At 49.8% G+C, this 22959-nt stretch overlaps 1 protein-coding gene across 9 annotated transcripts in view; it reads left to right on the forward strand.

The window, feature by feature from the left end:
- Positions 1 to 22959, forward strand: part of TOM1L2 (target of myb1 like 2 membrane trafficking protein) — a 128135-nt gene that overhangs the window by 67792 nt on the left and 37384 nt on the right. For 8 of the 9 annotated variants that reach the window (XM_090292432.1, XM_090292431.1, XM_090292433.1 and 5 more), the window contains exons 2-4: positions 7542 to 7626; positions 12483 to 12561; positions 21605 to 21754. In XM_090292432.1, coding sequence (XP_090148558.1) covers positions 7542 to 7626; positions 12483 to 12561; positions 21605 to 21754 — 314 coding nt within the window. Of the gene's footprint in view, positions 1 to 333; positions 388 to 7541; positions 7627 to 12482; positions 12562 to 21604; positions 21755 to 22959 lie in introns of those variants that run through there. The other variant, XM_090292435.1, reaches the window with a different exon arrangement.

Raw genomic sequence — 22959 nt, forward strand, 5'->3', positions numbered from 1 at the left:
GGACGCAGGCAAGAATGTGTTTAAAAGGCTCCCTGGTGACTGTGGCCTCCAGCCAATTTGGGAACCGCTGCTCTATACCTGCCTTCCCCCTGCTCTCTAGCTGGGAGTGGGGGGCAGAGGCTTAGAAGGCTCCTCTTGAATGTCACACAGTCTCCAGCTGGTTTATTCTGGCTTCTCTTGTCCTGGGTGCTCTGCCTAGAGAGATAAGTCACAGTGTGCTCTCTCCCAGCTCCTTGGCACCAGGGCACAGCTTGTCAGCGCCACTAGAGTGCTGTGGTTGTCCTCTGTCCCAGGCTGGCCTGCACCAGAACTTACACCGCCCTGCCTCCCTCTCCCTGTCCGCAGCTCCAAGGACACCACGGCACATCTCAGGTCCTGCGACCTTGAGTAAGTGGCATGTGGACCATGGGGCTTTCTTTTGCCTTCAAGTTACAGAGGAAACTGCCTCATAGTGGTCTGCAGGCCGGTCAGATGGCAGTTTGTACACCTCCTTCTGGCCCTGCCTTCTTCCTTCTAGGAGGGGGGAGGGAGGAGTGGAGACAGCTGCCACAGCAAAGGACAGCCTGCAAAGTAGGGATGCATGTTTGGAATTCATCCCCTTGACTCCCCAGTGGAAGGGGAGCATCTGCAATTAACATTCGTGAAGCGTGTTAGGAATCTGAAGCAATAGGCAGTAATGGGTTTTTGGTGGAAGTTGAGGTCAATTTTTCCCCCTGACTGGCAGTGGCCAGCCTGCCCCCCTAGCATGTGGTAATCCAGGAAGCTCTGCTCCTGTTACCGGCACATGGTATCAGATGGGCCTCCCGCTCGCCCAACCCCCTCTCTTTTCTTCACACCTGGCACAAAGCGGCCCTGAGCGCCCTTCCTTTGTGCTGGCGCCTCTGGGCTCCTACCCACACTCTTGATGGCTGGAGAGGTGCATAATTTGGCTGATTTTTCTCTATTCTCACCAAAAGGATGTTGCTAAATGCAAAATGCTAAAACCAGCCCTCTTTTGCCTTCTGGTGCTGGCTGCTTCTGAAGTCACTATATTTAACATCAAAGTACAGAAAGCAGCAGCCAAGAAACCAAGCCACTGGGTTGTGAGGTTCCTCCCCTCAGGACTGCCTTGGACTTCAGACTGCATGGGAGAAGGGGTGGGAGGCAGGAAAACCGTGCCGGGAAAGCACTGTCATTGCTGGCAGGGCCGACGCTTCAGGGCCTCCTGGCCCCCAGCCTACACCAGGCAGGAGGCGGCATTTTCTGAGGAGAGAAAATGTCATGGCAACAGTATCAGGATGACATACCCTTTTGCTCTGAATGTTTAATTTAATGGGAGTTGTGTCTCTCCCTGCCCAGCCCAGCCCAGCCCAGCCCTACCAAGCCCTGCCCTACCCAGCCCTGCCCTGCCCTGCCCAGCCCTGCCCTGCCCTGCCCTGCCCAGCCCTGCCCTGCCCTGCCCTGTCTTGCCCTGCCCTGCCCTGCCCTGCCCTGCCCTGTCTTGCCCTGCCCTGCCCTGTCTTGCCCTGCCCTGCCCTGCCCTGCCCTGTCTTGCCCTGCCCTGCCCTGCCCTGCCCTGTCTTGCCCTGCCCTGCCCTGCCCTGCCCTGTCTTGCCCTGCCCTGCCCTGCCCTGCCCTGCCCAGCCCTGCCCAGCCCTGCCCTGCCCTGCCCAGCCCTGCCCTGCCCTGCCCTGCCCTGCCCTACCCAGCCCAGCCCTGCCCTGCCCTGTCTTGCCCAGCCCTGCCCTGCCCTGCCCAGCCCTGTCCTGCCCTGTCTTGCCCTGCCCTTCCTTGCCCCACTCTCCTGGCCATCAGCCTATCCCCAGGACCACTGAGAGGTCAGTGCTTTGCAACCAGGATCGTTGGTGTTTTGATCTTTATCCAACCCCACGACTGGCTGGTAGGAATGACTTGCCTCATTGCTTCCTGGAGCGTTGCCTTTCTGCTGTTGCAGCAGGATTTATTTCAGGTTTTGACAATTCACGTGACCAAAAAAATGAGATGGAACTTGGCTTCCTCTGGCCTGGGGCCGGATGGCGTGAGGGAGCCCCCACTGAGTGGCTGCAGTTCCAGGGCAGTCAGATCCGACTTGTTCCCATTGCTGGGAGTGGTTTTATGAGGAGAGAAAAATAAGAACCAATGTGAGTTCCTTTGTCAGCATTACTTCCTGCTCTGTTTTAGCAGAGCTCGATACCACTGGTCGTGTCTGAGTGGCATTTCAAGCAAAATGAAAAGGAAGAAGCATTCTTTGGGGTTGGTTCTTCATAATCAAAACACATTTATGTCTTTTAGCTTGAAAACTCAGAATCCCAGTAATTGAATAGAATACACTGACCCTGAGGATAAGTCATCCTGCCTTTGAACCTCTTCCCAGTGTTCTTAGAGGAAGGGAGAGGGTGAATATAAGGTTAATGGGTTCTGCTGCTAAACTGAACCTGGAAATGAGATTCCGTTGATTTAATATTTCCTCTATTAACCTCCCAAGACAGTGTCCCTTGTGCCCTACCAAAGTGAGCTTCGGTGCTTGGTTTCCCGTGAGAGCCTGCTCTGTTGCCCTTGCTGTGACAGGGACAGAGGACAAGCGCGAGAGGCTGAGAAGGGGAGCAGGCCCAGGCCCGCAGGCAGAGCCGCTTCGCTAGGCCCTTTGAGGAGGCCGCTGGGTCTGTGGCTGCGGCAGCACGTCACTCCTGCTGGGAGGGGGCGGCTGAGGGAGAGGGCGCTGCAGGGACAGTGTGGCAAGAAGAGCAGGGGCTGCAGGCCCAGGTCATTTCGTCCACACTCCTCCCTGCTCAGGAGGCTTCCAGACGGCCGGGGCCTCTCCTGCCTCCAGAGGAGCAGGCCGGCTGGCAGCACACGTGGCCGGTGCTAGGCGCTGCCGCCCGCTGCCCGCCGCCTTCCTGTAGCCCCTGCCCTGGGTCTTCTGTTCTCGAGACTAGACTGGGGCTTTGAGCCATTCTTCCGGGGTGTCTACCTCTCCCCTTCCCCATCCCACCCTGGCTGCCCCACCCCCGCCCCGGGGCTCTGATTTCCCCTAGAGGTCCCATGGCACCGCCCACAGGCTTTGTGAGGTGCATGCTGTAGTGGGGGAGGAGAGCAGCATCTCTGGGGCCTCTCTCGCTCTGAACGGGCTCTGGTGGGGGTCCTCATCCTTTCTCTCCCTCTCTGCGCACACACTTTCCTCTTCTTGTAGGCAGACGTCAAACACTGCCTCTGTCCCTGGCAGACCGGCACCTCCTGTGGACTTGGGGTAAGGGGTCTGCTGGTCTCGGAGCCTTCCCAGTGCCCTGCCCAGTCCCCTGCTTGCGTGCCATTTGTCTGAGGCAGGTTCTCACTCCTTGTGGGTGGGAGTGCTTCTTCAGGGGGTAAAGAGCCTTTGGGTACCAAGTGTGATGAATAAAGCAGGTGAAAAAGTTGGCAATGCATCTTCCTTGGTAAAAATTAAAACAACGAAGCTTTTTAATGCAGAGTGAAGGTGCTATACACATTTCGAGCAATAGCATTATTTTTGGAGTGTTGTCACTGTAGGCACAGCCATTGTTTGGACGTGTGAGTTCTAGTATGTCATGTAAAGAAACAAATAGCTGCATCTAGTAAAGCAAGGACCCTTCCTTCCAGCATGGACAGAGGTCATCTCCTTTATTATTTGAGTATTGTGTGGGTGGCGATGGCATTCCTCTCAGGAGCTGTACAGTTAGGACGGGGCATGTTTGGTATTTGCCTGAGATACCAACCTTGGATCCGAACCCTGCCTTGGCTAGCATGTGGCTCAGCATCAGGCAAATGCCTAGGCTTCGGTGGCAGACAGGCCTGGGATGGAATACCAGCGCTACAGCTTTCCCTGAGGGCCAGCACATCCTGTTCCCGTACGGGGGTTCTGAGAGTTCAGTTCAGTTCTGTGATGCTGGCCGAGGACCCAACCTTTCTTAACCTCATCTCCTTCTTAAGTGTGGGCGGGAATAATGCCTACCTCAGGATATTTTTTTTTTTTTACTAAAAATTTTAATTGTTTTAAAATACACACAAAATCTGCCATCTTAACCTTTTTAAGTGCTCCAATCTCCAGAACGTCTCCATCTTGCAAAACTGAACTCTGTGCCTGTTTAATTTAACAACAGCTCCTCATCCCCTCTCCCCTTGCGCCTGGCAGCAACCAGTCTAATTCTGTCTCTTATGAATCTGACTGTTCTAGGTACCGCATGTCAGTGGGATCGTAGAGTATTTGTCTTTTTCTGCTTGGTTAATTTCACTTAGCATGATGTCCTTAGGTTTCATCCATGTTGTAGCATGTTTTAGAATTTCCTTTTTAAAAAAAGATTTTATTTATTTATTTTTAGAGAGAGGGGAAGGGAAAAAGAGAGGAAGAGAAACATTAATGTGTGGTTGCCTCTTGTGCGCCCCCAGCTGGGGACCTGGCCCCCAACCCAGGCCTGTGCCCTGACTGGGAATCGAACTGGCAACCCTTTGGTTCTCAGGCCCGGTGCTCAGTCACTGAGCCACACCAGTCAGGGCAGAATTTCCTTATTTTTAAAAGCTGAATAATATTCCATTGCATGTATGTACCATGTTTTGTTTATCACTTTGTTCATTAATGGACACTAGGGTTGCCTCCACCCTTTGGCTATTATGAGTAATGCTGCTGTGAATCTGGGTGTACAAACATCTCTTTGAGACGCTGTCTCCAGTTATTTTGGGTATATACCCAGAAGTGAAGCTGCTGGATCAAATGGTAATTCTTTTTAATTTTTTGAGTAACTGCCAGATTACTTTCCATAGCAGCTACTTCATTTTATATTCCCACCAATGGTGCACAAGGTTCTAATTTCTCCACATCCTTACCAGCACTTGTTATATTGTTGTTTTTTTATATCAACCATCCTACTGGGTATGGTTTTGATTTACATATTCCTAATCCTTGATGATATTGAGCTTTTTTTTTTTCATATCTTTTTTAATCATTTAAATATCTTCTTTGGAGAAATGTTTGTTCTGGTTCTTTTCCCATTTTTTTAATTGAGTTTTTTAATTGTTGAGTTGTGGAAGTTCTTTAAATGTTATGGATATTAACTACTTATCAGATATGTAATTTGCAAATATTTTCTCACATTCCATAGGTTGCCTTTTTACTCTGTTGAGTATGTCCTTTGATGCACAGAAAGATTTTTATTTTTATGTAGTCCAATTTATCTAATTTTTTTCTTCTGCTGCTTGTGTTTTTTGGTGTCATATCCATGAAATTAATATTAAATCCCATGTTACAAAGCTTTTTTTTTTTAAGCTTTTTTAAAAAACATGTTTTCTTCTAAGAGTTTTACCTTGTAGGTTTACATCTTTTATCCATTTTGAGTTATTTTTTTGGTCTGTGGCGTAGGAAAAGGGCCAGTTTTATCTTTTTGCATGTGGAGATTCTGTTTTCCCAGCACCATTTGTTGAAAAGATTGTCCTTTTCCACTGAATGGGCAGGAAGTCATTTTCTGGCTGAAATAAAGTACCGTACATGAAGCACCTAACATCGTGCCTAGCTGGGTCTTAAAAAAATGATGGTCCCTCTGTCGCCCTCATATTCGAGATGTAGTTTTTAACTACTGAGGCTGATTATTAAAATTATAATAGTAACTAGCTAATAGTACTGACTCTGCGTTAGGCTTTACTCCCAGGGCTTTACACACACACACACACACACACACACACACACACACACACACACTCTAATCCTCGCCTGAGGATATGTTTATTGATTTGGGAGAGAGAGAGAGACAGACATTGATGTGAAAGAGAGACGTTGATCAGGTGCCTCGAGCACATGCTCTGACCAGGATCAGACCTGCAACCTTTTGGTGTACAGGACAACACTCCAACCAACCGGGCCACCTGGCCAGGGCGGGCTTTACATTGAATTGTCACAGTGGCTCTATGGGGTAGGTACTATTGTTTTCACTAGTTTACAAATGAGGAAATTGGGGACGTAGAAGTTAAGTAGTTTGCCCAAGTCGCATAGCAAGTAAGTGGTGGAGCCTGTATTTAAACCCAGGTAATATGGCTCCAGAATCTGTGGTCTTAACATTTCCTTCTTTGGGTTTTTCTTTTCTTTTGGCTGGGTGCAGTAAACTTTACTGATGGTACATGACAAGGTAGGGTTCCCTAAGCCCCTCCCCTTCTTCAGGGGGTCTAGGATGGATAATGGCAGTTAGGAGATTCCCAGTGTGTTGGGAGATTGATTTGGGGTAAGGACTACCCAGCAGCTGAGGTCCTCTCTTCCTGTCACTGAGGCTGGTGGTCCAGAGAGCTCTTGCTCCTTGAAGGCCATGCAGACCATAAGGTCCACCACCCTGTTCCATAGCCAAATTTATTGTCATACCAGGAAATGAGTTTGACAGAGTGGTCATTGAGCAGTGCCAGCCCCAGCATGGAAAATGGAGGAGTAGGTGTCACTGTTAGTCACAGGAGACAACTTCAGTGTAGTGTAGGATGTCCTGGAGGGGGCCCTCTGGCACCTGATTCACCACCTTCTTGATGGCATCATATTTGGCAGCTTTCTCCAGGTGGCAGGTCAAATCCACAAAGAACATGCGAGGCCATGCCAGTGAGCTTCCCATTCAGCTCAGGGATGACCTTGCCCATAGCTTTGGCAGCACCACTAGAAGCAGGGATGGTGTTCTGGGCAGCCCCTTGGCCATCACACCACAGCTTCCCAGAGGGGATGCCCACAGTCTCCTGGTTGGCAGTGATGGCATGGTCATGAGTCCCTCCATGATGCCAAAGTTGTCACGGTGACCTTGGCCATGGGGGCCAAGCAGTTGGTGGTGCAGGAGGCATTGCTGACAATCCTGAAAGAGTTGTCATGCTTGTCAACACCCATCACAAACATGGGAGCATCCACAGAAGGGGCAGAGATGGTGGTTCTCCTGGCTTCACCCTTCAGGTGAGCCCCAGCCTTCATGGTAGGACAGACCCCGATGGGCTCCACAGCATACTCAGCACCAGCATCGCCCTGTTTCATGTTGGGGATTCTCACTCCCGGAAGATGGAGATGGGCTTTCCATGATGATGAGCTTCCCATTCTCAGCCTTGACTGTGTAGTGCCTTTGAACTTGCCATGAGTAGAGTCATGATGGGACATGCAGACCATGTAGTTGAGGTCAATGAAGAGTCATTGATGATGACAGTGTCCACTTGGCCAGAGTCAAAAGCAGCCCTGGTGACCAGGTCCCCAGTACGGCCAAATCCATTCACTCCGATCTTCACCAGCGTGTCTCGGACACAGCTGCTTTTACCTGGCAGCACACAGGAGGATGGGAGGAACAGAGAGCTTTGGGTGATTTTTAATAGCATAGGCTTGTCATGAGCTTTTCAGTCTGGAGTTTGGTGAATGAAGGACAGTGTTGTATTGACCTCCAAGCCCAGATCTCTCGCTGGGTGTTCTCTTATGGAAGCAGAACTGCCAGAACTGCTCTGTTGGCTCAGACTGTCTGTTTGGAAGAAGGTGGTGGTTCTGCTCCCTTCCTGTTTCCTGCCGGGGCTCCTTGCTCAGGAGAAATGACAACCAGTTTTTTCTGACTTTACAGAAAAGGCCACAGATGGCTCCCTGCAGAGTGAGGACTGGACACTGAACATGGAGATCTGCGACATCATCAATGAGACAGACGAAGGGTAGGTGTGTGCCCTCCGCCCTCCAGTGCCGCTGGCAGCTCCTGGCGTCACTCACAGCCTGTCCAGGCTGCAGGGTGTCGGGTATTGTGCTTCTTGTTTTGTTTTTAGTCTGCTTTTCTTGGCGTTTAATACCTGACACTCTTGATTCTCTTTCCTCTTCCTGTCTGCTCCGCCCCACATCCCCACGGCAATGTGGAGCTAGAGCACAGGCAGCCTCTCTCAAGCACCTGCTTTTAATCACAGGTGAACGTGAAATTGCAGTCACTGGTCTCCGCAGCTGTATCAGCACTTCCGCCCACCTCCCCTTCCTGTCCTCTGCCTTCCCTTTACAGCCGCAAGGCTGCCTCTCCCTGCGTTGCTGGCCTGGAGCCTGGGAGTCAGGGAGAGAGGCCACAGTGTCCACAAGGGAGGCCGGTAATGAGAAGGAGGGCGTGCGGCCAGGGCAGCCTGGTGTGTCTGGAGTGGGTGGGCTGTTACCCCCTCCCACCCCGCTTGCCCGCCTGTGCTGCCCAGTTTGCTGGTGGCGTGCACGATGGGCCCCGTCTGTGTCACAGCCATGTTCTTGTTCCACTTCTCCCAGAGCAGCGTGCATTTGGCCCTCTGTCCACGCCATAAAAATGGAACCTGCCGTCACCATGTCATCCTAAACCATCTCTAGAGCGGTAGGAGAAGAGCTGGTCTCAGGCGGCCCTGACCATGCCTGTGACACTGTCATTTACAGCCTTGTCATGGACAAGAAGGGGACTAGCCTCCTGAGGCTGGCCCTGCTTTCCTTCATCACACATGCACTAAGTGGTGAGCCTGTGTGGCCCAGTGTCAGTCCTGCGGACCCAGCAGGGACGGGGCAGGAGGAGGCTGGGAACGAGCAGTTTACATGCAGTAATCAAGGAAAGCCTCGCAGAAGGTGCGGTGAACAAAGACTTGAAGGAAATGAGGGGGTGAGGCATGAGGGTTACACCAGGGAGAACCTTTCCAACAGAGGGAACAGCAAGCACAGAAGTCCTAGGACAGAGGGTGTCTGGAGCGTTTTAAAAATAGCAAGGAGGCTAGTGGGGCTGGAACAGAGTGAGTGAGGAAGAGGATGCTAGGAGGGGAGGTGGGAGACGTCCAGGTCCAGAAAACACAGGCGCCACGGGCCTCAGGCCTGACTCCAGGCAGCAGGGGAATCCCTTGAGCACAGCAAGGCAAGGCCTAACTTTCACTTTAACGACGTCACTCTGGCTGCCACGTGCAGAGTGGCCTGGCTAGGAATGGGCCAAGGGCAGGAACCGGAAAACCGGGAGGAGGCCATTCCAGTCATCCTGTCATGTGATGGTGGTAACTTTGACTTGGATGACATCAGCGGAGGCCATGCGAAATGATCAGTGAAGCGCCCGCGGGTGACGCTGGCACAGTGCCAGCCCAGAGGGGCTGGAGCTGGGGGCAGTGGCAGTGCCTCCACTCACTTGTCCTGTGGTTCTGGGTGAGTTACCTGATCCCTCTGTGTCTCCGTTTCCTCGTTAACAAATAGGGCTGCCAACAGTATCTGTCTCATGGGTTCGCTGTCCTTGCCTCGTCTGCCGTTCTCTGAGCACTTGCCATGTGTGTGCCTAGCTCTGGGTTGCACCAGCTCATGCAGCAACCTGCTGCCTCCCAGCAGACCTGTGCAGCAGGGACAGTCCATGTTAGGTTGAGGGAACTGAGACCCAGAGTGGTTTGGTCCCTTGCCAGGGGTCTTGCAGCACAGCTATGAGGGGCAAGGTGCAAGCCCAGGAAGATCTGGCTCCAGCCACCAGCACTCTGCCTGCACTTCTTTTATTTATTCAGAGTTCTGCCTCTGGGAGGCTGGGGTCCTAATGGGTGCCCCATGGGCCCTCTCTGCACTTTCCTTAATGTCCAGGGCTGAGGCCACCTTTCCTGAGGGGCCTTGTGTGGCAGCCCCTTGTGTCCTGGATCCTTCGTCTTTAATCAGGAGTGCCTGGCTGAGTTGCCTACCCAGGAATGTTTTAGACTTCGTTTACCAGGCCTCACCCAGTCCTACCTAATTAGGGCATAGGGAAACGGGTTTGGTAAGTGCTCTCTGGTTCTGATGTGCAGCTCTGATGAGGACCCACCGACCTGGGTCATGTTCATGACACCTCTGGATCTTCCCAACTCAGTGAAGCTCAGTCTGTTCCCCAGAGTCTAAGCAGAATGGGGTGCAGAGGGGTAACCACTGGGTAAATGCTGTAGAGCAAGATAATAGCTGAGTGGGGGTAGGGATGGAGGGAGAGGAGGTGTTCAGGATGAGGGGGCTGGGACAGCTGTGCTCCCATCAGAGAATAAGGAGGAAGCATTTCTGTAGTGGCAGTTCCGGAGCTGAAGGACAAGGTGAGTCCAGTATGACTGGAAAGAAGGTCTCTTATGAGTCTGGGGTTTGAGAGGACTTTGGGAGGGCTGAAGATGGCCCTGAGGCCAGATCTGAGGTCCTGGGGCAGCCCCGAGGTGCCCGACCTTTCCTTCCGAAGCTGCCAGGGTGTGGGGACACCTCCCATGTGTCACTGCCTCGTGCTTCTTCCTGCTTCATCTTGGCTCTCGATTCTTCCTTCTCTCCTTTCTCCCTGTTTCCAGCTCCTTGCTGTCTAATCTGCTACTGCTTGAAACTTTGCGGTTCCTCTGACATGCCTTTGATCCTCCTCTCTGAAGCTTCTTCCCCAGGGAGAGAGATAAATACTTGTTTTTGTGCTCACCCAGTCATTCCCAGGCAGTGCTTCCCGAGGATGAGTCTTCATTTCAGCCCCAGCCTGAGAGCCTGCTGACTCTGATCTCCCCCCACCGCCATTACCGCCACACCAGGAGAGCGCTGGGTGTGCTGTGCTCTGTGTGCTGAGCTATAAGTGATTGCAGCCCTGGAGGTTGCTCCCGTTTTTCTGCTCTGCGGAGTTCAAGAGGAGAGGAATGAGACTAGATTGAGAGGGATGGCAGCCACGGGTCAGGGCTAACCGTGGCCTGGCAGAGCCCTTGAGAGATCAAATCAATCAGTGCTCCTGGCTGGTAGCTGCTGACCTTCACCAGCTCAACTTCACAACCAGTCCTCAAAGCTAAGAGCTTGTCAAGTCCCTCATTTGCAGAAATCAGCATTGCTGTTTGGAAACTGCAGCCACACTACGGACACACTTGGCGAAGACCCATTCCCCAGAGAGCCTTGTTCCATCAGCCCTGGGGCTCCAGAGCCGAGAGCTCCTGCAGACGGCCGTTGTTAAAGTTGGGAATGGGAAATAGGCTCTCAGTTTATTAAGCTCAATGTTTAATTCCCTTTGCTCTCTTTCTTGTTACTAACTAGTTAACTACCTACGTAACAGAAGCCTTGCCTTGCTGCAGTGTGTTTCTGCCTAAATTGGGCTGATTAGCAGAGCTTCTACCACCACCACCACCCCGCAACTTCCTCAAACACCTTTGAAAGGACTTTTTCATTTGGTAACTAGATCATAAATATTTTAGAGCTCTAGGAATAGGAGGTTGCTGACTTACCAACCTTCATCTTTGGAAAGACCCAGATATATTGACACGCCAATCTATAGAAGGCTGGAGCCCACTTGGGATAGCAAAAGGCAGTCCTGCAGTGGGACTGGGGCTCCCCAGAGCTCAGGTGATGGAGGTTAATGGGCAGGGCTTTGTGCCAGAGGGGGCTCTTAGTTCCACACCTTTGTTTTATCCTGACTTAGAATAAATTAACACGTTAGACACAAGAACTGTACCTATAGGTGCTCGTAGATGGCTGGCTGGGGACTCAGACTCCCAGCTCCAACAGTTACTTAAGGAAGGATGCGTTCCAAGTCCCAAATAATCAGCTTGTAAGTGAGCTTTTAAGCATGGCCCACGTGTAAACTCGGGACTGCCTGTAATTCTGTGAGGTTAGCTTTGGGAATCCACATCTGGTCCGTTACCCAGAAGCACACAGTTCCTTGGGTTTGGAGGAGACAAAAGTTGTCTCAGGGAAAAAGGAGTTCCGTAGTGCTGGGAAGGGCCTGGCCGCTCTCCCTGTGGTTTCCTCAGTATGCCTGGCACCAGTGGGTTGGTTATTGTTTTAGATAAATAATACGTATGATACAAATTTCAAAAGGGTTGCAAATAGACAATCCAGTGAAGAACTTGCCTGTCCCCTCTGTTACCCAGTTCCCCTCCTAAGGGGCAACCAAAGTTACCAGCGTCTTGTAGCTCTTCCCAGAGATTCTCTTCCCTGTGTGGGCATTGCACCGTGTGTGTGTGTGTGTGTGTGTGTGTGTGTGTGTGTGTGTGTGTGTGTGTGTATGGTCCTTGTAGAACTCAAATAGTGGCATATGTTATTCACTGCTCTGCGGATGACTGTCTACACAGTTTGCTCCATATTGGTGCAGAAGGAGTGTCTATTCTTTTTTAAAAAGAGCATTTATTCATTCATTCTTTCTTTTATTTATTTATTTATTTTAATCCTTACCTAAGGACATGCTTATTGACTTTAGAAAGGAAGTAAGGAGGAGAGTGATCAATCGGTTGCCTCCCTTACGTGCCCCGACCAGGGATAGAACTCGCAACTAGGTGTGTGCCCTCACTGGGAATCAAACCTACCACCTTTTGGTGTACAGGATGATGCTCCAACCAACGGAGCCACCCCACTAGGGCAAGGAGTGCCTGTTCTTTTTTGCAGCTGCATAGTGTTCCTTTATGTGGATAAACATGACTTAATTTAACCTGTTTCATGTTGATGGACATTTAGCTTGTTTCCAATCTTTTACATTTACAGATGTGCTATAGCAAGTAACTTTGTATATATGCTGATTCACACAAATGGGAGTGAATCTGTACTGTAGGGCCCTGAAGCGTAATTTTCAGGGATCTTAGCATGTCCTTTTCTGCAGGCCAAAGGATGCCATTCGAGCCCTGAAGAAGCGGCTAAACGGGAACCGGAACTACAAAGAAGTGATGCTGGCATTGACGGTGAGTCTGCCCTCCAGTGGGCAGGAGAGCATCTGGGAAAACCCATGCTCCCGCCCCTGGCCGAGCACGTGCTTCTGGGCGGCCTGGTGTGTGTGCCCCTAGTCCAGTGTGGCCTTCCGTAGCACCTTGGGTTTCTGTACTTCCTGTGAAATGGGGCATGACCTTCAGTCTGGTGTATACCAGCAGAGTGTGAGGCACGGGCAGCACTGATTAATCCAGAAGCCTCGAGCAGAGACGCCTGCGAGGCCTGGAGGTGGGGCTCCTTCTGGCACCAGCCTGCTGTGAGACATGAGGCTACCTGCTTCTCTAGGTGTCGTCTGCCTCCGTAACTTGCTAACTTCCACCACGTACCTGCCCGCTGCTGAGCTTTCCAGATCTTAATGCAGGTGTTTACAATAACTTTCCAAAATAGGTTTCATCATCCCCCTCACAGGGATGAAAAACTGAGGCTCAGAGAGGTCTAGGGGTTTGCCCAGACTTCCCAGCTAGTGAGTTACCCTGCTGGGGATTCTGGAGTAAAAACTGATCATCACTGGGAGGGTCTTGAAAAAGTCAGCCAAATGGCTCTTGCCAGAAAGGAACAGACCAGATTTTTGCCCATCCTTAAAATGTCAGAAAATTAAAAGGGACAACGTCAGGTGTTACTTCTGTCTTCAAAGCTAACTGTTTTCAGATGTGGCAAAATGTGGGCCACAGTGAATGTTTTTTTAATACATTTTTTTTAAATTTATTTTTAAAGATTTTATTTATTTTCAGAGAGAGGAGAAGGGAGGGAGAAAGAGAGAGAGAGAAACATCAATCAGTTACCTCTTATATGCCCCCAACTGGAGACCTAGTCTGCAGCCCAGGCATGTGCCCTGACCGGGAATCAAGTCCATGACCCTTTGGTTCACAGGAGGCACTCAGTCCACTGAGCCACACCAGCCGGGGCTATATATTTTTTTATTTTTAAATTACAGTTGATGTACAATATTATTTCTATTTCGGGTGTATAACCTTGTGATTAGATATTTATGTAATTTGCAAAGTTATGCCCCTGATAAATCCAGTACCCATCTGACATCATATCTATGAGTCTTTTTGTTGCGCTTATTTGCTTATTTTGTTGGTGGGCACTTAGGTTGCTTCCCTATCTTGGCTATTGCAAATGATGCTGCAGTAAACATGAATGCATATATCTTTTTCAGTGTAGTGTTTTGGGTATCTTTGGGTAAATACCCAGAGGTGGAATTGCTGTGTCCTTCTTTGGGTGTTGTTATAGCCTGTGTTTTAAAATTATTTTGTCTGGTCTAAGTATTGGTATGGAAGCTTTTTGGTATTTGTTTTCATTTTCATGAAATATCTCTTTCTATCCCTTTACTTTCAGTCTGTGTGTGTCCTTCAACCTGAAGAGAGGCTCTTATAGACAGCTTATGTGATGGTCTTGTTTTGTTACCCATTCAGCCATCATATGTATTTTGATTGGAGTATTGAAAGTAATTGTTGGTAAATAGGTGTTTATTGTCAGTTTCTTGTTCATATTTATTATCTTTTTTTCCCTTCTTCTTAAAGAAGACCCTTTAGCATTTCTTGTAATGCTGGTTTGGTGGTGATGAACTCCTTTAGCTTTTTCTTGACTGGGAAGCTATTTATGATGCTCTTACATTGTAAATGATAGCTTTGCTGGGTAGAGTAATCTTGGTTGTAGGTCCTTGCTTTTCATCCCTTGAATATTTTGTGCCATTTCCTTCTGGCCTACAGAGATTCTTTTGAGAAATCAGCTGACAGTCTTATGGGAGCTCCCTTGTAGGTAACTAACTGCTTTTCTTTTGCTTTTAAGATTCTCTCCTAATCTTTAATCTTTGCCATTTTAATTATACTGTGTCTTGACGTGGGTCTCCTTAGGTTCATCTTGTTTGGGACTCTGAGCTTCGTGAACTTGTGTGTTTATTTCTTTAAGCAAGTAAGGGAAGTTTTTTAAAAACAAGTTTTCAGTACATTAGATTTTGTCCCAGAAGTCCCTTAAGCTATCCTCTTTTTTTAAAATTCTTTTTTCTTTCTTCTGTTCTGATGGGTGTTTTCTGCTGCCTTTATCTTCCAAACCGTTGGTTTGAGTCTCTGCTTCATCTGTTCTACTGTTCATTCCCAATAACGTATTCTTCATTTCAGTGAGTGTAGCTTTCATTTATGACTGGTTCTTTCTTATGTCTTCAATCTCCATTTTTGTTTCCTATCTCTTTGTGGAAGTTTCAAGCTCCTCTGCTTTCTCCCTGAGTTCCTTGAGCATCCTTATAAAGAGTGTTTTGAACTCTGCATGTAGTAGGTTGCCTATCTCCATCTTATTTAGCTCCTTTTCTGGAGTTTTGTCCTGTTCTTTCATTTGGGACATGTTTTGTTGCCTCCTCATTTTGGCTGCGTCCTGGGTTTGTTTCTGTGTGTTAGTAGGGCTGCCACATCTCCCAGAGTTGGTAGAGTGGCCTAATGTAGTAGGTGTCCTGTGGGGCCCAGTGGTGCGGCCTCCTCACTCACATGGGCTGGGCACTTTAGGTGCACCCCACCCCCACCCCCCGTGAGGACTGTGTGCCTTGATTGCTGTTGGCATGTCAGTCGGAGGGATTGATCCCCCAGGCTGTGAGGACTGGCTGTGACTGTCAGGGGCCAACCCCACAGAACAGAACTCACTTCACTGGGGTTCAGGCACTCACTGAGTCCATTCCTTGAGTGTGTCACTTGCAGGGGTGGTTGGGTGGTGCTTTCACAAGGTCTGCAGCTGTCCGCTAGCTGCACCGGCTCTGGGGCCTCCTGGAAGGTGTAGGCCAAGGTCAGCTGCCACCTATGTCCTGCCCAAGACCTCCTGGAATGAGCTATAAAGCTATCTGCAGGTGGTTTGGAGGTTCCTGGGAGAGGCCAAGCTGCGGACCAGGGCCAGCTGCCACAAGTGCTGGGTCTGGGGCCACTTAGCAGGACCTGCATGGTATACAGAGGCCAGATGCTGCTTATGTGAGAGATTTTAGAAGAGTTGGCAGCACGAGCCAAGACAGACTGTTTGTATGGAAAAGCCACTGAAAAGGGTGTGGGTGGGCCTGAGCTGGGTGGGGCAGGTCTCGGGGAACCACCAGAGCGGGGCAAACAGTGTGAGCCGGGTTGAAGGAGACTCAGGGCGCCATCTGCGGGTTCTGTGGGGGAAGGCTCTCAGCAAAGGAGCAACGGCCTCCGCCAGCACTTTTGTTGGGGAGAAAGCTGGTACCAGCTCTTACTCTGATGCCTGACACTTCAGTTCCTCCTTTTATGTCCCTGGTTCCCAGCGCTGGAGCTCAGAGGGACTGAGTCTGCGGGAGTCCGTTCTGGCCCTTTAAGAGGAGTGCCTAGGACTCCAGAAGCCCTCCTTCTCACTCATCCACAATCCCTGCTGGTTTTTGCAACCTGAAGTTGTGGAGACTTCGCTTCCTGGCCCTGGAAGCCTGGGCTGGGGGGCCTGGTGTGGGGCTGGGACCCCTGGCTCCTCAGGGGGGCCTCAGAAGCTGAGTGTGGGACCTGCCTGTGCTGCATCTCCACAGCCCCTACCCGACTCGATGTGGCTTCTCTATATCCGTAGTTGTAGAGCTTGTGTTCCTCTGGATTTTAGGTTGTTCCTCTGCATGATGGTTGTTCTCTAGTTTAGTTGTAATTTTGATGTGGTCGTGGGAGGTTCTGAGCGCCATGTTTACCTGCCCGCCATCTTGACTGGAGATAATCTACAGTGAATTCTTATCACGGAAACTGTTAACAGGTCAACACTGGGCTTCTCTGTAGGTTTTAATAGTTTGTTATTTATCCCAAACTGTTATAACATATTTTCTTTTAAACACAGAGAAACTGTTTAGATTTTTTTGCCCAAGTGAAAATGTGACATTAGGAGCATTCTCTCTGCCAGAGAATTGGGATTTGAATAATAAAGGAGAAAAAGACTTGAGAAATAGGAAGTTGAAAGCTTCTTTTTATCCTCACTCAAGGACATGCTTATTGATTTTAGAAAGAGGGCAAGGGAGGGAGAATGATGGGGGGAGAGAAACATTGATATGAGAAACATCGATTGGTTACCTCCCATACACATCCCAGCTAGGGATCGAACTCACAACCTAGGCATGTGTCCTGACCAGGGATCAAACTCGCAACATTCTGGTTTATGGGACGACACTCCAACTGAGTCACATGGGCCAGGGCGAAAGCTTTTATTTCTTTCTCAGAACTTGAGCCATGGCATTCATTAAACCCAGTGTGCCCAAAATGAATTGTTTTCAGTAACTGGGATCACTGGGGAATGAACTCTAACATGTCAGGACATTTTCCTGGTATCTGAGATGTACCCTTTATGTGTTCAACTTCATGGTAGCCGTATTGGATAGAAACCTTTCTAAAGTGAGCTCTGCCTATATTTCCTTCCTCAGTTAACCTTTCCTGATGTGATGGTCAGTCTCATTTTGTGTTATTAATTTTTTCCCAGCTTTATTGAAATGTTATTGACATGTAACACATGTAAGTTTAAGGTGTACAATGTGATGATTTGATACACTTATATTGCAAAATGATTACCACAATGTTAGTTAATACCTCCATTCCCTCTCAACATTACCTTCGTGTATGTGTGTGTGTTACAATCTACTTTCCTAACAACTTTCAAGTATACCTACAGTATTGTTAATTATAGTCACCATGCTACACTTTAGATTCCCAGAATCTATCCATGCCATAGCTGGGAGTTGTACCCTTTGATGAACGTCTCTTTTTTCCCCCCAGGACCCAGCCCCCACCATTCTACTCTCGTACAAGTTCAGCTTTTTTACATTTGTACAAGTGTGTAAGTGAGCAAATGCAGTATTTATCTTCCTCTGTCTGGCTCCTTTCACTTAGCATAATGACCTCTGGGTCCATCCATGTTGCAAAAAGCAGGACTTTCTTTCTTTTTATGGCTGAATCATATTTTATTGTATAAAGTACATGCACATTTTCTTTATACATTCATTTGTCAATGGACACTTAGGTTGTTTCCACATCTTGGCTATTGTGAATAATACTGCAGTGAACATGGGGGTGCACATATCTTTTCAAGTCAGTGTTTTCTTTTCTTTGGATAAATACCCAGAAGTAGAATCTCTGGATTATACGGTAGTTCTGTTTTTAATTTTTTTGAGGAATCGACACACTGTCTTCCATAATGGCTGCACCAGTCTGCATTCCCACCAACAGGGCACAAGGGTTCCCTTTCTCCACGTCCTCACCAGCACTTGTTATTTCTCATCTTTTTGATGATACCCATTCTGACAGGTATCTCATTGTGGTTTTGATTTGCATTTCACTGATAATTAGTTATGTCGAGCATCTTTTCATGGGCCTGTTGACTACGTATGTGTCCTCTTTGGAAAAATGTCTATTTAAGTCCTTTGCCCATTTTGAAATAGAGTTTTGGGGTGCTTTTTGTTTGTTTTTCATTTTTTGTTTTGTTTTTTTGCTATTACATTGTGTTATATATATTTTATATTAACTCCTTACCTATATGTTCTCCCATTCTGTGGATTGTCTTTTTATTTTCCTGATTGTTTCTTCTGTCATGAAGAAACTTTTTAATTTGATGTAGTACCATTTGTTTATCTTTGGTTTTGTTGTCTTTGATTTTGGTATCATCTCCCCAAAAAATCTTTGCCAGGATCAATGTCAAGGAGCTTTTTTCCCTATGTTTTCTTTTAGTAGTTTTACATTTAAGTCTTCTGTTCATTTTTAGTTCATTTTTGTGAGTGGTGTAAGATAGGGGTTCAGTTGTAGCCTTTTGCGTGTGGATATTCACTTTTCCCAACGCCATTATCAAAGCAACTACCCTTACCCCCACTGAGTCTCCTTGACTCCCCTGTCAAATGGTAGCTGACTGTATATGTATGGGTTTGTCTGGGCTCTCGATTCTGTTCCATTGGTCTGCATTTATTTTTATGCCAGTACCACACTGTTTTGATTACTCTAACTTTGCAATATAGTTTGAAATCAGGCATTGTGATGCAGGATTGCTTTGGCTAGTTAGGGCCTTTTGTAGTTCTATATAGATTTTACGATTGCTTTTCCTATTTCTGTGAAATCTGTAGATGGCTTTGGGTAGTATTGACATTTTAACAATATTAATTCTTTCAATCAATGAACATGGTGTATCTTCCTATTTATGTGTGTCTTCAATCTCTCTCATCAATGTTTTATAATTTTCAAGGTACAGATCTTGATTACATTTATTTCTAAGTATTTTTTAAATTTTATCGATCAGGTCTTTGCTGCAAATCCAGCGATGCCTTTGGGAGGCTCATGAAATGTGTGGGGCCCTTGTCCGCACATCTCAGAGGCTGTAGTCTGTCCCTGTGCGTGCTCCATGTCTGCTTTTACGGCTTCTTTGTCTTTGTCTTCACTTATCCTACCAGTCGCTCTCAGTTCTCCTGCTCACACCTGTACACACCAAGATTGTTAATATTTACCCTAAGCAGGTCCTAAGGGGCTCTCTGCTTGGACCTCAGTGTATGGAGTGGAAACCCCTGTTTTTCATTGCTTAGAGGCACCTTCTGCTAACTCTGTGGGCTTTGGCTGCATTCAGGAAAATTGCTGCTGTGTATTTCATGCCCTGCAACCCACAGGGACAGATTTTTCCAAGGACCTTTTTTGGCAGAGTGGCTTGAAGCTGGCCTCTGGGGCTCCTGGGCTGGGTGGTAGTCCTTGCCAGTCTCCTGCTCTGCTCGGCTCTGGGGCTGCTCTGCAGCTCATGCCACCACTGCCGGGGCATTTCCAAGCCTGCGTGTCTGAGCTTCACAGTGTGTAACTGTGAAGTCTGCTGTGCGGGGCAGTGTAAGGCTGCGCTCCCTGGGGGTGGCGGCGGTCAGCGGTCCTGCCTCCTCGGCTGCCTGCCCCTCTCCTCCCACGCCCCTCCCACCACACCTGCTCTTCCCCAGCCTCCTGTTCTTCCTTCGCCCCCTGCTCCTCATGAAAGAAACCATTCTTTTTGGGGGGGGGGGGATTGCCTGCCCCATCCCCACCCCAAGAAACCATTCTTCCTGCCACCAGCCTCGGCCTCAGCAGCCCACTGCCTGTGTAGGTAAAGTTAGGAGGTTTTAGAGGACCCTAAAAGGAAGGCCGGTGCTAAGTTCCTGAGGGCAGGAAGACCACCTGGGGGTCATCTTGGCAGCCCTGCAGGGCACTGTGAGAGAGAAGGCTGTTGCCCCTGGTCACCTGGAGTCCAGCATGAGCAGAGGCAGGCCTCAGCGGCTAAGGACGCTGAGCGTCAGCAACGTCCTTGGCAGGCCGCTGGGAGCCTGCTTATCCCAGGGGTGGGCGATGGTGGAGGAGAAACAGTTCCGACCAGTACAGAGCTGCCAGGCTCTGGGCAGCCTCCAGCGCCGGCCTCCTCCGGGGACTTCCCAGCATCTCCAGATCTCAGCCCCCTCGGCTCTCGTCGTCGTCGGCAGCCGTCCGTCTCGAGAGACGATGGTGTAGCTTCTTAAGAGTTTATCTGCACCGCCGAGAATGGCTGTGCAGTCCGACTCGGGAGTGACATGGTATCTGTCTCCTCCCGTGTTGAATCGACATCTTGTGATGACGCTGAAGCTACAGAGCCTGAGATCTCAGCCCCCTCGGCTCTACAGTGGGATAATACCCACCTTGCAGGGCACGAGAAATCCATCCCACGCTGCCTGTTGTCTCCTGGGTGTGGAGATGAGGGCTCCAGAGAAGGCTGGTGGGAGTCCCGTTCTGCATCTAGCGCTGACCAGCAGCTTCGACCTAGACCAGTCTCTTCACCTTTCTCCCCTCCTAACTAAGAAAATGGGGTAATAGTGTCCACTTAAAGAGAATTAGTTGTAAGGATTGAACAAAATTATATAGAATGTAAAGGAATCCCTCACAATACCTGGCATGTAGTCTGCAGTTAAGGATAAGGCCATGCCTCTCTCTGTGGCTATGTTTTGTCTGAGTGGGGCCTCACTGTGTGATCCCAGTTCTGTGCCCTGGCTGCATAAGGTGACCAGTGGTCAGGTCAGTTTGGGCAAATTAGGCAGTCAGAAATGTCCCCTATTGCTGGTGACATCCTTCCAAGGAGCATTCCCCACTGGTCGACGGTGGCATTAGGGGGTGCTGACATGGGAAGGGTCAGGCCATTAGGTGGGTTGACTTCCCAGAGAGCTCAGCATTTCGGAGAGACATGTTCAAGGCTGGAGAGAACATCGAATGGACCCCTGAGTCCCCGTGCCCCTCCCTGGTCCTGCGGGGGCAGAGGGGCTGTCCCACAGCCTCCTGAGTGGCATCGTGCCATCCTAGCTTCATTGCTAGGCCTTCCCTGTGGAGGGCTGGGTGTCACCCTGGCCACAGTCCTGGGAGGGGGTGCTCACATGCCCCCCCTTACAGATGAGGACGCTGAGGCTCAGGCAGACTGGTCCTGAGAGACTGAGAAGGTGGTGCAGCTGAGGTTCAAGCCCACACTGGCCTTCTGGCCAGAACCCGGAGGTGCTTGTGCTTTTCTGAGTGGCTTGAAATGTACACCAACCTTAAAGCTTCTGGCAAGGGAGGGCCGCAAACCACTCAGTAAGGGTGGGGATCCTTCTGTCGCGTTCATTTTTAGTAACAGAAGCAGGGGTGTGCGTGGGCTTTCTTACTTGCAAGGGCCAGCAGCTCATCGGGCAGTTCCAACTGTCACAGAGCAGGTGTCCCACTGGCTCCTGCCTCCCATTCAGTAGCCCAGAGAGAGGAGTTAAAGTGCTGATTTTCAGAGAGGGCTCAGTCCTCTGGATCCCATTGAAACACCAGCATCCTTCTCACGTAAAACGATGTGTAAATTAACGCAAATTGCCTGATTGTTATGCAGGGACAGCCTGCCGGGGTGCGCCTCCTCCCAGAGGAGCATGAATCCAGCGTGGGGTGCCTGTGCCGTCTGGGCTCTGCTCTGAGAAGGAGGAAAGACGACCTGGAGAGGGAAGGGGGCGGCGTGGAGACCCAGCTGCCCTCTGTGCTGGCGGCCGGCTCCGCAGGCTCCCATGGTGGCTACCTCTTTCTGTCCCTCTCACACCAGGTGCTGGAGACGTGTGTGAAGAACTGTGGCCACCGCTTCCACGTCCTCGTGGCCAACCGAGATTTCATCGACAGTGTTCTGGTCAAAATCATTGCTCCCAAGAACAACCCTCCTACCATTGTACAGGACAAGGTGCTCGCTCTGATCCAGGTAGGTTGGCTCCTCTTGTCCAGCTCGTTGGGCTGGGGTAAGACAGGCCTCTTCTCAGTGAGCCCTCATGCTTTCTTTGCAAGAAAGAGTGGAGGCTTCTGCATTTAGATATTTGTTGCAAAATACTTCCTTTTTACACTCACCCCACTGGAATGAGACCCTAAGCTGTGGTTCCCTGGCTGGCTGACAGAGGCTTCCCTGACGTTTTCGGGGCGCCTGGTCCTCTGGTGCGCACAGGGCACGTGGGGTGTTGGCAGCACTGGGAGCCATCAGGGACAACGTGGAGTGGGAAGGGTGGTATCAGAGTCGTAGGCAGGGATGGTGAGTCACAGGGCGGGGCAGCTCTGGGGCCAGCAGAGGAGTGGCGGCAGATGGCGTTAGCAAGGGTTCACTGAGGAGACGACATATCTGTCAGATCCCAAAGGATGGCGAGGAGCCTGGTGGAGAGACCAGGGTGTGAGAAGCACCACAGGCGAAGAGAATAGAGTGCGCAAAGGCCCAGATGTGTTCAGGAGGGCAGGCGACACATTTGGGGTGTATTCTTTATTAACTGCTCTGTAACAAATTACTCCCAAACTTAGCAGCTTGGAACAATGCATGTCCATCACCTCATAGTTTCTGTGGGCCAGGAATTCAGGAGAAGCTTAGCTAGGTGACTGACCCAGGAGCTCTCATGAGGTTGCAGTGAAGATGTCGGCCAGCCTGGCCTCATCTGAAGGCTCCACAGTGGCTGACCTGACCCACATGGGTCCTTGCTGACTATTGATAGGAGACCTGAGTTCCGTGCCACGTGGCCCTCTTCAGTGTCCTTATAACATGGCAGCTGGGTTTCCCTAGAGCAACTGATCAAGAAAGAGTGCAGAAGAAGCTGCAGCACCTGGGGAGACTGGGCCTCAGAAGTCACACACCATCTTTTCTGTGATTGTCAATTTGTTACAAGGGAGTCACCACGTCCAGCCTCAGAAATAGGGGAATTAAGCTCTACTTCTTAAAGAGAAGAGGATGTTTTAAAACCGTCACATGGAGAGGAGAGTGTAATGAAGAATCTCTGGGGCCAGGAGATAAGGCCAGAGAGATGGTCAGGTTCATGGGCCACATATGCTGAGCAGTTTGTGCTTTATCTTGTCGGCCATGGGGGGCGTTGAAGGTTTCTGAGCTGGGTGTACACAGTCAGATCTGGATTTTAGACAGAGCACCCTGGTGAC

This window comes from Furipterus horrens, unplaced genomic scaffold (assembly GCF_987537825.1).
Source record: "Furipterus horrens unplaced genomic scaffold, mFurHor1.1.pri manual_scaffold_11, whole genome shotgun sequence".
NCBI classification, from domain to species: Eukaryota; Metazoa; Chordata; class Mammalia; order Chiroptera; family Furipteridae; genus Furipterus; species Furipterus horrens.